Here is a 16,732-nt window from a genome sequence, read left to right as displayed (position 1 = left end):
CTACATACAGTTAAAGAGTATACTTTATGTTTTTACCACAATTAAATTTTTTAAATTGTCTAATGAAGGGGGGCAAGTTTGATGAGAAGCAGTATATTTCCATGGTGATAAATTATTACTGCAGGGGAAATAGTAAGCACAGTGGAGAATAACAGGGCAATACCCTGACCTGAGAGGAGACTCAAACGGACCATCACCAGTGAGGCCACATAACCATCGCCATGGTACCCTGAGCACACAGCACTCCCTGTAGACCCTGAGCCTCCGATGAGTAAGTAACAGACAGCTAAAGGGAGGAACAGTCTCCATTTCATACATTCTACATTATACTGCAACTAAATGCACTACATTTACTCAAGGAAAAGAAGTTTTAAAGGACATTTTTTGGAAAATTGACAAATAAAACCTGAGCTACAAAACAGATAAAGGTTCTCTTATCAACATTTCCTGAATTTGAAAACTATGCTGTGGTTATGCATGAAAATATCTTTAATCTTGGGAAATAAATGCTCAAATATTAAGGGGTAAGAGAGAATGATGTATGCGACCTACTCTCAAACAGTTCAAGAGAAAAACATGTTTATATAATGAATGATAAAGCAAATATGGCAAAATGTTAAAAATCAGTGTAGCTAGATAAAAGAATTTAAGTTCTCTATTTTGATATAATTTCAAAGTTTAAAAATTATTCTAAAAAGTATAATCTTAAATTTAGTTTACACCTCAGTTCCATCAAAACTTTCAAGCAGGGACTTCCCTGGCGGTCTAGTGGTTAAAACTCCATGCATCCACTGCAGGGTACACGGGTTCGATCCCTAGTCGGGGAACTAGGGATGCTGTGGCACAGACAAGACCAGGAGGAAAAAAATTAAAACCTCCAAAGGAAGTATATAAAAAAGAAAATTTGTTCTGCTTAAGCATAAATGCCCATAAATTCACCTCAAGTACCACTAAGCACAAAATCTATTCAAATACAAGTATGCTAATTAGTCAGATAGTATAAAACTAGTTCCCAGCCCTAGGATCAACTGCAGTACATGAGACAGAATGCAAGAGTCCCTGCTAAAAAAAGGTTCTAGACTAGAGGGAAAGAAAGCACTGAGGATCAGTGACTAGGCAATGAGCCTTGCAACAGACTACACCTGGAAGGGCCCATGCAGATTAAGTAAAGAGCAAAACAGGAGTGGCAGAGAGTGGTTGCCTGTTTTTGAATGTTGGTAACCAACTAAAGTTAGTTTTAAAAAAGCAAAAAACTTAAGCCAGCCAAAGAATCTGCTTACCTGAATGTGTTTCTGCAGAAATTTAGAAAATGCTGGCAATAGGAAAGCCATGTTACAAGCCTTAAGGACACTGAAGTCATTAAGGTCCCTGAAAATGGCTACAAAGCATTTTAATGGGAAATACTTAATAAGATGTGCTATTTTTTTTTAACTTCACTGTAACTAGTGCTAACAACTTGGGAGTTCGCAAATTTTAGTGAAATCACATTTGTTTTTTAGAAAAAAAAGCCAACAGGTGATAAGATGCAGCCCAGGAATTACCCGTCAGCAAACTGACACCCCCTTCCATAGGAGACAGTTCAGAGGCTCACAAGACAAGCGATACAATACAGACAATCCATATGGTGGGAAAAGAGGACATGCTGACAAGCGTGTGTATGAGGGAGGGTTAGGTTAAGAGTGTGAGGGAAGAATACTAGTCTCCTAAAAAGACAATGCCAGTGAAGGTTTCTGATTACATAGTGATGGGACCAAAAGTACCAATCACTTGTTAAAAAGTTCTAGTCTGGTCCCACCATTTAATAAGTAAAAAGAACACAAAACATCTTCCTTTCCCTAAGTTTGAAATTTGTCTTCATCAAAAGTGAGCCCCTTTCAATTATGTTTTAGAAGCAAGTAAGAAGCAGGACTAAATTTCCCAAATGACACTGTAACTTTCTCTTCATGACAAAGCCCATAATTCCCTCAAAATCCATCTGCTCCAAGGGGTTCTTGGGAAGAAAAAATTGAGACACTTCCCTCACCATCCATCATGAAAACTCCTAGTTATCTCACTCCTTCATAAAATATAAACGTCATCCTTCCTTATTAAAACGGGAAAGTTATACTTCACCAGTGTTACTTGAAGCTTACAAGACTTTTTCAAGTTCTTTGAAGATGCAGATTATACTGCAGGCCACAATGCATTAGGCTGGGAGGCTATTCAAGCAAACCTATTTAAATGACTCTAATAGCCGCTGCATCTTAGTTCTGCCACTTAATAGCTACTTCATAAAACTATGAATAGTTAACAACTACATAGTACTTACTTTGTGCCAGGCGCTATTCTAAATTATTTACAGCAACTGATTAATCATCACAATTTGTAGCTGATGAAAAACTAAAGCACAGAGTGTAATGACATTCCCAAGATCACATAGCTAGTGAGCAGTACAGCCAAGATACAAATCCAGGCAGTTGCCCCCAAAATCAGAATCTTAACCACAACTACTACTGCTTCCCCTCACTTCATCAAGCTACTTAACCCCTCTCCTCCACCTCTAAGGGAGTGGAGGAGCTAACAGGCCCACATACTGTTTTCTGAACCCCATCGAGGTGGACAGGCCTCAGAGTTTTTCAGCTTTAAAGATAATAAGCACTGATTCATCAAGCATATTACTAGTTCAGGGGCGAAATGAAACAACTTCACGCTAAATGGGATAAATACATATAATATCCTCATATAACTTCAGTCAGGTTAGGCTTTGCCACCAAAAAATTTAACAGAAAATTGGTTTCAGAGCTTTTTCAATGTTGGAATTGAAGTAGCTTGATAGAATTGTCAAGATTAATTAAGACTATACATAATTACTGTATACGAGGCCTGGTGGGCTGCCATCTATGGGGTCGCAGAGAGTCAGACATGACTGAAGCAACTTAGCAGCAGCAGCAGTCATAATATATGTTAATTATTATTATAGTAAAATTAATACATATCTGGGACTTTCCTGGTGGTCTAGTTGTTAAGACTCTGCTTTTAACTGAAGGGGGCATGGGTTTGATCCCAGGTTGGGGAACTAAGATCCCTGGTTGGGAATCTGTGCAGCCTAGCCTAAATAAATAAATCAATATTTAAAAAATAAAATATATTCAATTTTGTTAACCGAGTGAATGGATATTTTTAATTAAAAGCCCCAAGTATTATAAAGGCAATCTGCAGGGACCGTGGGTACCCAAATGGGTGAGGGAGGGAAGATGACTTTAGCAACATAAAAACAAAGCATCCACATATTATGAACAAGAATGCCAGGAAAAATTAATTAGGGGTGGGGAGCATGGACAGGCTGCATAAGTTTTAAAAGAACATCTCTCTAATCCTAAGAATCTACTCCATCTTCTAAAAAGTCTATGCAATTCCCTTTCATAAATATAGTTTTTGGAGGAAAAGAAAAAAGAGGTTAATCGTGAATAATTTAGAGTTTAAGCTCCCACTCATATACCTTCAACTAATCCTCTGAAACAGCGGGGATCTAATGCGTGATGATCTCCAGTGAAGCTGATATAACAACAACAGAATCAAGTGCACAAGAAATGTAATGCACTTGAATCATCCTGCAACCACCCCCCACCCCAGTCCGTGGAAAAACTGTGTTCCATGAAACCAGTCTCTGGTGCCAAAAGGCTGGTAACTGCTGCTCTAAAAACAACTACTTACCTGGATATTCCGGAAATATGGAAACAACTATAGAGAAAACACACTTCAATCTTTTTCAAAGCAAAATGGTCATAACATCTGTATGGTATTCAAATTATTTAACTCCCTAACAGTAAATTCTTCTTTTAAAATAACCATCCGAGAAAATGATAATGACCATGAAGTGGCAAAATATTTCTAAAAGCTGACAAATCTCGACTTCACTTTGGTACAACATCACTTAGAGAAAGACACTTGAAAATGAACACTGGTATAATAAAAGAATCTTCTTAATTATCAACATTAATACTCATTAGAGTTTTCAAACACTTGGAAGGAATTTCCTTGGTCCTGGCTCTAAGATACCCATACATAGTCTTAAGTTCTCTATGTTTCCATTATGATTTCTATGTACTTTTGATATTTCTGTATTATATCCAATAGGATATATCACACAGAGGTCTAAGTTATTTCTCAATGGATGGACTTTTTAAAAAGCAACTAATTCACTTAATTTCACTATTTCTGTTTTACCACAAACAGGTTGTCCAACAACTTACTATAAGTTAGTCTTTAAAGTCTTTTCCAATTCAATCATCCAGCACTTAATCAATGTGATCTTGTGCTCAACAAGCTTCCAATCTGACACTTTGTGATCCTCCCATGAAGTAGACTCCACTGTTGCCAGGACCAGGCCAACCAAGGCAAAACATTTAAGACCTAGGACCATATATGAAGAAGAAGCCCCAGTTTCAAAAATCCCCAAAGAGTTCATTAAATTGAACTAACTGAAAAGCAGTTCACATTTTAAAGTCAAGCAGCTACTTTTGGTGGCGTGAGAACAGAGCGCTCTGTCATTTCTACCTACCAGGGTAACTCCCCAACAAAATTGTAAGCTAAACAGTAATGGGAACAAAATAGTTAAATGTATTAGAATTAGAACAGGGCTGTTTGTAAATCTTAAAGAATTCTATGTCACTCAAAAATGCATCCTCGGGGACTTCCCTGATGGTCCAGTGGTTAAGATTTCACCTTCCAATGCAGGGCAGGGAGGTTCGATCTCTCCTTGGGAAGTTAAGATCCCACATGCTTCTTGGCCAAAACACCCAAAATCTAAAACAGAAGCAATATGGTAACAAATCCAATAAAGACTTTAAAAAAAAAAATGGTTCCTCAGTGCTTTCCTGTTCAAATCACAAAATGTAGTTCTCACAAACCACTGTGACTATCAGCTGTTCATCTTATTCCATGAGCAAAAAGGTGTCTTCAATACACCTGCTAATTCCTACCACTTATAGTTTTAGGCAATTAACTCAATCTCTGAGCCTTGGTGTCTTAATCTGTGAAATGAGGATTAACAGAATTTAACTTCATTGGACTTCCTAGAGTAAAATGAAATAGTATCTACAAAGAACCTGGCACAGTGCCTAGAATGGGAGTGGGAGATACATAGTGACTCTGGTTGATTATAGAAAGTAAAGCCTGGCAACCTCCTTAGATGCTGGGAACAAGCAGAAAAGAGAAGTCAAATATTATAGGAATTATGTGTTTTAAAAAAGGCTAAAAAACCCCCACAATTTTGTTAAGGCCACTTGGTCCAAAGGTAAAGAGACAAAAATTGACTTCTTAAACTCCTAGTGGGCAACCAGACTTAAGGAACAATTTGCAAGTCTAATTACCAGTTCTACACAAAGGATCTGACCTGCCACCCAAGTGGCCCATGTATTGCTTACTTTGTAACTACATTCCAATCAAATTACCCAATAACTTTAAAAACAGGTTTAACAAATTTATGGTCCTACTATCATGGCAAAACTGCCCCTCCCTAAAAGTCAGTTATCTCCAAATATGCTCTAAGAGTCATCTGTATCAGAATCAGCTTGTTAAAAACAAATTGGAGTGAAGCTCAGAAACCTTAAAAGCACATTTGTTTTGAGAAAAACTACCCAAAAGATTTTAGCCAAAACATTCTCTATTAAATCCATCCAGAGTATAATTTAACCTCCACTTTCCTGCATGAGCTGCCACTAAAGTAAGCTCTGTTTCGCTGGTGTGCCTGAACTAATGAGGGAATTAAGACAGAATGGGACCAATAAATATCAAGAAACAAGGATGTACTTCGGAGGCACAATTTAACTACTAAAAATATCTTTCATTTTTAATCAATGTGAAATTAACTCAGCCATAACAGAGAAGATGAACACAAATTCTTTAATGGCCCCCCACAGAAAAGCTGATCTTAGGAAGATTAAACTTAGTTCCATCAAGAGCATTAAGACAGTACACAGTGAAGTATGGTCTTAGTCACACATAAAAGGCTGAAATTTAACCTCATTTTATTGGAGACCCAACTCCAATAAAACATGCCTGGCATAATTTGTGTTTAACACATCTAGTTATCTAGTCTACAAAATTCATTTTCAAAACTATGATATTATAAGATTCTTTACATTCAAACTAGACTTTTAATGTTCAACTAATCACTTCCAAAAAAATCACTGCAGTCCAACCAGCAATGAAGAGCTAACTCTCAATACAATATATATACAAGTACAGCAGTGGCTCTCCTAAAGCTGCCTGGGTCAAAGTGATTGGCACTCATCTCTATGCTGTTTTACTGTGGAAATTCTTTATCAACATGTTTAGATATAAGCAGAATAATCAAAAATATTTTTAAGTGTTTTAAATATACACAACTCAGCACAATCATTCAAGCATACTACTTCAGGGCCTAAATTCTCAACCTGGACACTTAATATAAGCTACTCATACCACTACTCACTGCTTCACCAGAATGGCTGTATATTTTTCCCACCAAAAGTAGGGCTATTGCACCATACGTTTCATGATGTCTGTAAAGAAAAAAAATCATTGTCTTGGTTTATATTTCCTTAAATAAACAAGTAAATCTATAAATTGTCTTAAGAATTTAGTGAAATCTGAAGTTATCTAAAGAAATCACCTCAGTTCTTATTAATGCAACCTGCATACACAAACAAAAGTCAATATTTGTAAAAGATCGTTTCCAAAATACAGCTAGCTATAATCTTTAATAAGTACGTACCACAAAATTAAAATGCACAAGGATTTTTAAGCATAAGCATTTACTTCATGATCCCTTAATTCCTATCAGTTCCCAAAATACGGGATCAGAAAGATTTTTTAGGACTTCAACGTGGCTTTATAACTTTAAAGATGTGAAGAACAGTAACAAACAGTTTAAAGATCCCTCTTATAGAAAGGAACCACAGGTCTCATACATACGTCCCTTCAAAAGACTCAGTGGTAAAGAATCTGCCTGCCAAGCAGGAAACCTGAGTTTGATCCCTGGATCAGGAAGATCTAGAGAAGGAAACAGCAACCCACTCCAGTATTCTTGCCTGGAGAATCCCATGGACAGAGAAGCCTGGTGGGGCAGAGAGTCAGTCACAACTTACAGAAAGACTTATTTTCTTTCAAGTATAGATTGAAAAGCCTGGGAAACTACATGTTTAGAAGCTCCGGCTGAAGGCTTTTGCCCTCAGCAAGTTATCTTGCCTGGTTAAACTTTTCTATGTTTGGAATTACTAAAGTTGGAGGTATGTTTAAGGGAGAGGCCTAGAAGTCTGCAGGCAGGCAAAAGATATCATATTATTTCTACTGACCCAAAACAAGGCCCTTGCGGGCCTGTAGGGGGCTACAGTTGTCCCATCTGTTTACTCCTGAGGGAAAAGAACTATTTTTAAAATGTTATGGAAATGCATCCAAGGGGATGCAATTGGAAGAAACTCACAATGTGGAAAATTCTACCAAAAAGGCTATGGATTAACAAATAAACTGCAAGGGAATAAAAGTAATGGCAGGAGAACTACAGATGGAAACCTTAGGGAACTTAACCAATTGCAATGCATAAACTTTACTTGAATTCTGATTTGAACAAAACTTAGATGTTTTACGGGGCTTCCCTGGTGGCTCAGATGGTTAAGTGTCTGTCTACAATGTGGGAGACCCGGGTTCGATCCCTGAGTCGGGAAGATCCCCTGGAGAAGGAAATGGCAATCCACTCCAGTACAATTACCTGGAAAATCCCATGGACAGAGGAGCCTGGTAGGCTACAGCCCATGGGGTCGCAAAGAGTCGGACACGACTGAGCGACTTTACCTTACCTGGTGGCGCAGAGGTTAAAGCGTCTGCCCGCAATGTGGGAGACCCGGGTTCGATCCCTGGGTCGGGAAGATCCCCTGGAGAAGGGAATGGCAACCCACTCCAGGACTCTTGCCTGGAGAATCCCATGGAGGGAGGAGCCTGGTAGGCTACAGTCCATGGGGCCACAAAGAGTCAGACACGACTGAGCGACTTCACTTCACTTAGATGTCAATTTTGAGACACTGACTGCATATATGATGATGTGAAGGAATTGCTATTGTATTAGATGTGACAACAGTAGTACAGTTAAAATTGTAAAGTCCTTATCTTTTGAGAGATCTGTACCAAAATATTTATGGTAAAATGATATGTTTACGATTTGCTTCAAAATAACCCAGTGGAGGTGTGCATATGATAAAACAAATCTGGCTAACAGTTGACATATGTCAGAGCAAGGAACATCCACTTACCGTAATACCATGGATGTTCATTTACCATAAGAAAATTAAACAAATACTGTACAACCAATGATTATTCTGTCTAAAATAAGCATTGAGACAGTTTAGCAACCTGAAGGAATGTTTACTATATAATAGTATATAATGCTAAATGAAGAAACAAACATACCAGAGTCAAAATTTCAAAAGCATAAGGTTAAGGAAGAAAAGACAATAGGAAAACCAAACTAAATCTGGGAGTTACTTGATTACTTTATCTGCTAGTCATTAGACTACTGTCATTAGACTTTGCTAAAGTAGACAGGGTTAATTTAAACTACCAAAGAGGGCTGAGGATAAAATAGTGGATAGGCCTAGAATAAACTAAATAATGCAAGCCTCAACTTAAAGCCATTCAGTTTCAAATAAATACTCCACTACACAAAATCTGTTTTAACTAGATATTCAAATATCCTCATTTTTAGGGTGACCATGTTTTTTACTTGCCGAAGCAAGCTACTTTGAATAAAGAAAGGAGATCAACAATCAAACCAGGTACAGGAAACCAGGTACCTGTATAGGATGGTACAGGAAAACCAGACCACTTGGTCACCCTATTTAGGTCTATAAACTGAGGTGTAAAGTTTGTTTGCTTATTTGTGTCTAAAGTGAATTGCCTTAAGTCAAAATGAATTAGCCTCATAAAGACTAGAGACTGAATCCCAGACAGGCAAAGAGATTTGCCCAAAGTCAAGGTGTTAACTGGAGAGGCAGATGCTAGAAGTCAGCACCCATGTACCCTGAAACTCTGTCCAGATCAATGTACCATTCAGCACCACTTTCTTTTCTTTAGGTTTTTTTTAATTACATGTGTCCTGCTCCTTTTCCACAAAAAGATTCTCTTCAAAAATGTCTTCTTCAATCAAACAATTCTAAAAATAAAGCAAAAAATAATTCAATGACAGGAAGGTAAAGAATGTCAAACAAATGCTTACAAAAAGCATACTCTTGATCAAGCCACATATATATATATATATATAAAATCCTGTACTCTAGGATCTGACACTTTCTACATGAACAACTCTTCCAACTTTAAAAGACACTTCTGTGCCACACGTCAGAATAAAAAAATTAATAAAAGCATTAGGTGGCCCATTGGAAGACTGAAGAAAAGTACACGTACAATGAGGAGCCTAGTAGCCTCCCCATCTGATCTCTCACTGAAGAGGCAAGAACCAAGGCCTCAGAGCTTACTACGTTCCCAGTATACAGCTATGAAAATGGGGAGTCTCCAGAGCAGGTTCTACGGCTATGAGCTGACTAAAAATACCTGGCTCCAACATACACAACCTCTGTATTATCCCATATAGCTATTAACAGAAGGATAAGCATATATTTCAGAAGCATGCACTTCTTTACTTACTACTTAACAGGAAATTTGCCAGCCCAACTGCCTATCGAATATGAAATTAGAAAATGCACAGGCTTTAGAATCAGATCAACTACATCTGAATCTTTGCAATTTACAAGCTAAATAACTGGCGAAACTGACAGAATTTCCTCCCATCTAAATGAAAAATACCCCCAGAATTAAAGCATGAGGTTCAAAGCCTGTTACTTAACAGGTACTCAAAAAAAAAAACAGGGAAGCTCTTAATTTTTATATTGGAGTACAGTTGATTTGCAGTGTTGTGTTCATTTCAGGTGTACAGCAAAGTGATTTAGTTATACATACACGTCTATTTTTTTTCATATTCTTTTCCCATATAGAGGAAGCTGTTGTTATTTCTACCTAAAGGTTTCACTCAATGGCCAATTAAAATAGGAAACAACTTATTTTTATTTATCTCTTGGTCACGCGGCCTTGTGGATCCTAGTTCCCAGACCAAGGATGGAACCTGGGTCCAGGCAGTGCAAGTGCAGAATCCTATCCACTGAACAGCGAGGGAATTCCTGATACAAACTATTTTTAAAGCAACTGATGACTCTACTCACAGTCTTGATAAAATCTGTAAAGATTTCTCTCCTGGATCATTAGTTAACCCCAAAACTGTGCATGAAAGTATGCAAAGTAAGCATAGATTGCAAAATAATACTGGCAGATCTATTTTTCCATATTATATTATGAAAGGATATTCAACTAATCAATCACTGATCCAATAATTCCTCAAAGAGCTAAATTTTAAAAACTATTTTATTTCCTCACCACTTCCATAATGTGTATGCCTCCCATTAAGTTTCTAGGAGGGTCAGATTGTGTCTCATACATATAGTATTTAGAATAGCTAGGAGGGTGCCTTACATAAATGTGCTCAATAAATATTTGTGGAATGAAAAGTTAATATGGTTCACTTAATGTCTTTTTTAAAAATAATGAACAAATCTTTTCATTTCAAAACATTAAAATGTAAAAGGTTCATAACAAAAGCTACAAAAGAAGCTGCTGTTCATTAGAAGTACTATAGGTTAAATAGAACTGCAATTTCCTATGAAAGAAAATTTTAAAAAACAAAACACCTGGACAATGGGCACTTCAAAACAGGAAAGCACTATGGATTCCATTTCCAGAAACAACTTACCTTTTTGCACCTTCCTTTTGCAGATTTGAAATCCAGATTCTCACACAATCACTGCCCTTCACTTCTGTTTGATTCAATAGCATACACACTACTGACCATACAGTCTCTCTCTTGCTAATAAATAAATACATCAGTAGAAAGCACACTGGTCTTATTCTGCTTTCTGTTTTACGAAAACTAAAGTGCAAAAGTCTTCACCCAAAATTCTTTATAAATAAAAAACTAAAAAAATTTTTCAAGAAGTGTGTGCGATAATGGTAAAGGCTCCCATCTTTTCCCATACTTCTATTACATACTTCTTCCCCAAACGAGGAAAGATTCTTGTGTCTTGATGGGAGGGCAAGCAGTTACAAGTAAAACACTAAAATAAGCCATTTCTAAACAGGTGAGATACCATCAGAGTGTGTGCTGTTGTAGGAAACAGAATGGAGAGCCGTGAATGGGAGTCTCTGCACTTCATATCTGCAAAAGAAGAGAATAAAAAGGTTAACTTAATTCCAGACTCGGAACACAGTATCTTCACCTGTCTAAACCAAAGCCCCAAAACAATGTAAGAAATGAAAATGTGCTAAAGAGGTTTATGGGTGAACTCAACCATTCAAACTGTATCCAGTTTTAGAAGTCAGTATTTGAACACTTTTATACCACATCATCTTGATACTAAAAGTTAAATAACGAAAATCCCATCTCTTTAAGCTTCTCTTAAAATTTATCGTAATTACCCAAATATGCCTCCGTATTGAACAGTTATATAGGGGGAATTAGTTCTAACATTAAGAATAACAATCAAAGGGCTCATTTTGAATAAATGCTCTTCCCTTTATAAGCAGTGACAGTTAACCTTTCCGGAACCCCAATGCACACACCCCTTTCTCCAACCTCATTAAAGATTAATTTCGGGACACAGCAATCTCCCCCACCCTGTACCCCGAACTCTGCGAAAATTCTTCTGCGTTTTGCATTAACCCACCCGACTCAGTGTGGGTGAGCCAGGGTCAGGTGTGAAAGGAGGCTGGGACTGGGGGTGGGGGGAGTGAGACCCGGGAGCCCCTCTAGCACTCGCGCCCCCCACCTGGCGGCACACCTGCCTCCAGGCACCCACCTGGGGCAGGGATCGCCCTTTCGCGGCCCCGCGCGCCTGCCCCACTCGGAGCGCGCGCCACGCGCCGCGCGGTACCCGAGGGCGGCGCAGGCGGCGGGGCGCCTGAGAGGCGGGAGCCGGGTGTAAAGGGGCAGCCTGGGCTCGCTCCCTCCCCGGGGACCAAGAGGGCCGGGGCGTCCCGGGGGGCTGCTGGGGGCGGCCGCGGTACCTTTTGGACAAATCCATGAGGACCCCGGAGAAGAGTTTCTCCCCGAGGCGGAACGACACGACGAGCGCGTCCTCAATGATGTGGTCCAGCGTGACCCGCACCTCCGAGCCGGGGATCAGTTGCGACACCGCGGAGTCCCCGCCCGCCGGCGGCACGAGAGCCGGGGCTGCTGGCTGGGGCAGCGGCGGTTCCTGGCGCTCCTCGGGAGCCGGGGGCTCCTCCGGCGGCGGTACAGGAGAAGGTGGCAAGCTGGGCCCTTCCTGAGGCGCGGCTGCCGCCGGCTCCACTACTCGAGCGGGCAGCTTCTCCTCAGGCTCCAGCTCCAGCCCCGCCGCCTCTGGGCTGCGGGCGAGCTCCCCCGGCGGCGGCGGCGGCGGCGGCGGCGGCGGCGGGAGCGGCGGTTCGTCGGCCTGAGAAGAGGACTGCTGCCCGTCAGCTTCGCCGTCCGGCACAGATGCTTCAGTAGCCGTGACCGGGAGGGGGTCAGTGCCGGCCTCGCTGCCGGGGATGGGCTCCATCTCCGGCTCGGCCTCGCCGGCGCCCCCCTCCCCGGGGGACGCTGCAGTCGCTGCCGCCTCTGCAGCCACGGCCGCCATTTTCTTCCTGGCTTCTCCCTCCTCCAACTCGGGCTGTAGCGGCGGCGGCGGCAGCGCTGTTTGGTTCCCTAGGCCTTCCCCTCCCTCCAGCAAACAGTTTTGTCCCGCCCTTACCCCGATGCTCGTTATTGGCACCGCGCCATTGGTCCTGTCCTACACCCCTCCCGCACTTGTGACACTTCATTGGTCAGGTGGGGACGTCTATCATTCAGTCGGTCCATCCTTCTCATACAGAGTAGGAACTTCTCATTGGCCAGACGAGTTGTCAAATGTCGAATCTTAGAGGAGAATTGGGGGGGCGGGCTCAAAGGGGGCGGGGGAAGTCACAAAAGCTGAGCCTAGTACCTATCGCCTCTTTCTATTGGATGGAAGAGAAAGTAGAGTCTTATGGTTGGCCTACACTCCTGCCTATTATCAACCAGGTTTTCTCGGAGGCGGGATAAAGGAGGGAATCACGTGGCGTGCCTGTTCTTTCAAGGCTACAGAGGGGAGGAGTAACGAGGTAATGAGGGAGGGGAACCGCTTCCCAAGAATCTCTGCGCAGAGGTCCTTAGAATAAATGTTATTTCTAGGAGCGGACCTGCTTGCGGCCGCGTGTGGGCAAGAGAAGCTTCTTTGGGAAGGACAACTAAAGTTTGAAGATAATTCTACAAACACTTTTTGAGCTCCTCCTATGCTAGGCACTGTGCTATTGCTAGGGATAGAAGATGTGAAAGACATTCTCCATAACCTCATGGCAGCCGCTTCAGCTCCCACACAAGGAGTGTCTCCTTGAGTACTCTCCACTTTCTAGGAACAATGCATCTACTTATTTCAAAGTAGGAAAATGCTAATGAAAACAGGAAGAACATCACGCACACTGAATTAAGCTGATGAATGTTTCAGAGACCAGTTTTGAGGCATTGCTGGACTTCCACATGAACAGCAATTTTTCAACCCAAATTCACTGGAAAGTGGTAGCACCTGGTTTCTTGCTTCAGCCTTTATCGTTGCCTCGTGTATGCTACAGGTGCAAAAAGCCTCTCTCTTCAGTGTCCTAATGCCCCTACTTGTCTATTCCCACTTTAAGTTTCTTGATTTGTTTGTTTGGAAGACTCTACTGAACCCATTTCTCTCAAAGTGTACCTCAGAGTGAGCCTTTTCTCCAGAAGAGATCATAGGCACTGAGAATGCCTACAGGAGGAAAGGAAGAAAGTTTACCAAAATTAGGAGTGAAAAAGGGAATCATAAAGACTCATCATAGCCAATACTTACTAAGCATCCCCTATGTGCCAGGCACTAGTACAAGCACTTGGTATAACACCTCATGTAATCCTTAAAATACTCCTATAAGGCAGTTACTGGTAATGTTATTTAGATGCTAAGTTGCATCCAACTCTTTTTCCACCCCATAGACTGTTAAGTGCACCAGGCTCCTCTGTCCATAGGCTTTCCCAGGCAAGAATACCGGAATGGGTTGCCATTTCCTTCAGGGGAGCTTCCCAACCAAGGGATGGCACCACGGCTCCTGCCACATTTCCTGCATTGCAGGCAGATTCTTTACCACAGAACCACCAGGGAAGCCCAACTGTTATTACACCTATTTTATAAATAATGAAATTGAGGCACAAAAAGGGTGCCCAAGGTCATATAGTAAATTGCAGTCAGAATTCCAAGGTTTTGTGTGTTTTTTGGGGGGTGGGGGTGGGGGTAGATATATTAGTAGTTTGGGATTAACAAATACACACTACTATATATAAAATAAACAACAAGGACCTACTGTATAGCACAGAAAACTATAGTCAATAGTTTATAATAACCTATAATGGAAAATAACCTGATAAATAATACATATATATACGAGTGAATCACTTTACTATACACCTAAAACTAATACATTATCAATCAACTATATTTCAATTTAAAAAAAAACTGCAGTTTTACACTGAAAGGATTGAAAATGGGAAAGAAAAATCGCCATAGGCCCTATTTCAAGCCCTGGAGCTCTTAGGAAAGGCAAATAGGAAATCCCAATCAGAGCAGATTCAGCATCTCCAAACTAACAGGAGGAAATAAAGGTACTGATCCACTCTGTACCAGAGATTTCCCCCATAAGCTCTCATTTAAAACCTGTGAGTTAAACCTTCTCCCTGTTCTACAGGTAAGGAAACCGATCCTTAGCCAGGTTACAGGGCTTCTTATCCATCACACAGATGGCTAGCAACAGATCCTAGAGAATGCAGGTCCTTCCAAGAGCATGATTGTTTCACTCATTCATTGAACAAATAATCTGTCCCCTGCAGGCTAGATCTCTTGCAGGAAACAGCCATGGATCCCAACTTACAGAGATTTTACCATGATTGCTTTTCTATATTTCAACATAATCAATTAAACATAACATATAGTTCTATGAAACTTGGAGACCCACACTGAGTTCCTGTATTGCATAATATCCCACAGGGAGAAAAATACAGTTCAGGTCCTAGGATGTGATTACCTCTTGCAGTAATTCACTGCAAGATACTGCAGTAAATCCTTTAAATTAAGGATTTATAGCAGGTAGTGGCATACCAAGTAACCCTTCTAAATCACCATTTTCAGCCTGCAACTCAAGATTTTCTACTGGCTTCCTAGCCTCTTCTGCTTGTCCTTCAAGGCTCTCTCTGTTCCTACTTTATCTTTTGGGGTCTGTTCTCCCTTGCTCTGCAAGATTTCTAATACTGGGGAGATCTTTCATCCATTTATTCAACAAATAAATATTCAAGGCCTACTATATGTCAGTTGGGGACTCCCAAGTGGCTCAGTGGTAAAGAATCCACCTACAATGTAGACCCGGGTTGGTTCCCTGGGTCGGAAAGATCCCCAGGAGAAGGGAATGGCAACCCACTCCAGTATTCTTGCCTGGAAAAATCCCATGGACAGAGGAGCATGGCAGGCTACAGTCTGTGGGGTCACAAAGAGCTGGACATGACTGAGCAACTGAGCACACACACACCATATGTCAGTTACCGGGCTAGTAGTCAAAAGGCATGCAGAAAGAACACGTAAGCCTCCTGGGACTTATTTTTCTACTTAGGGAGCAAGAAAATAAACAATGAATAAATAACATGATTACCAATTGTGAGCAATGCCATACAAGAAATAAACAGGACAAGGTGATAGGGAATAGGTAGGGGAGAGGCAGAGAGTGTCACTTTCAGATAAGGTGATCAGAAAAGACCTCTCTGAGGACAAGACATTTTAACCAATGCAAAGGATTAAGAAGGAGCCAGGGACTTCCCTGGTGATCCAGTGGCTGGGACTCCATACTCTTAATGTAGGGTGCCTGAGTTCAGTTTCTGGTCAGGAAACTAGATCCCATATACCACAACTAAGGCTCAACACAGCTAAGTAAATGAAAGTGAAAGTGAAAGTGAAGTCGTGTACGACTCTTTGCGATTCCATGGATCATAGTCTACCAGGCTTCTCTGCCCATGGGATTCTCCAGGCAAGAATACTAGAGTGGGTTGCCATTTCCTTCTCCAGGGGATCTTCCTGACCCAGGGATCGAATCCAGGTCTCCTGCATTGCAGGCAGATGCTTTATCCTCTGAGCCAGCTAAATAAATAAATATATTTAAAAAGAAGGAGAAGCCAGCTATTGACATTGCTGAAGGAACATTTGGGTCAAAAGGAACAGCAATTGCTCAAGTCCTGTGACAAAAGAGGGCTTGGTTTACTCCAGAGAGATCAGTGTGACTTCCCTGATGGTTCAAATGGTTAAGAGTCTGCCTGCAATGCAGGAGACCACAGTCCAATCCCTGGGTCAGGAAGATCCCCTGGAAAAGGGAATGGCAACCCACTCCAGTATTGTTGCCTGGAGAATCCCATGGAGAGAGGAGCCTGGTGGGCTACAGTCCATGAAGTCACAAGAGTCGACCCTAATGATCAAGAAATCTCTCTCATTCAATGTGGTTGAAGAGGAATAAGCAAGAAGATAAGCTAGGGAGATAAGGCTGGAAAGGGAAATAGAAGTCATATTTTATGTACTTCAAA

General features: G+C 41.0%; 1 protein-coding gene across 3 annotated transcripts in view; it reads right to left on the bottom strand.

Annotated features, from left to right (window-relative positions):
- PWWP2A (PWWP domain containing 2A) overlaps positions 1–12,793 on the bottom strand; it is a 40,039-nt gene extending 27,246 nt beyond the window's left edge. For all 3 annotated transcript variants that reach the window (XM_018050092.1, XM_018050093.1, XM_018050091.1), the window contains exon 1: positions 12,124–12,793. In XM_018050092.1, coding sequence (XP_017905581.1) covers positions 12,124–12,719 — 596 coding nt within the window. In that variant the 5' untranslated portion in view covers positions 12,720–12,793. The remainder of the gene's footprint in view (positions 1–12,123) is intronic.

Source organism: Capra hircus, chromosome 7 (genome assembly GCF_001704415.2).
Source record: "Capra hircus breed San Clemente chromosome 7, ASM170441v1, whole genome shotgun sequence".
NCBI lineage: Eukaryota > Metazoa > Chordata > Mammalia > Artiodactyla > Bovidae > Capra > Capra hircus.
Note: the sequence above shows the minus strand (reverse complement) of the source record. Positions and strands in the feature narration are given on the sequence as shown.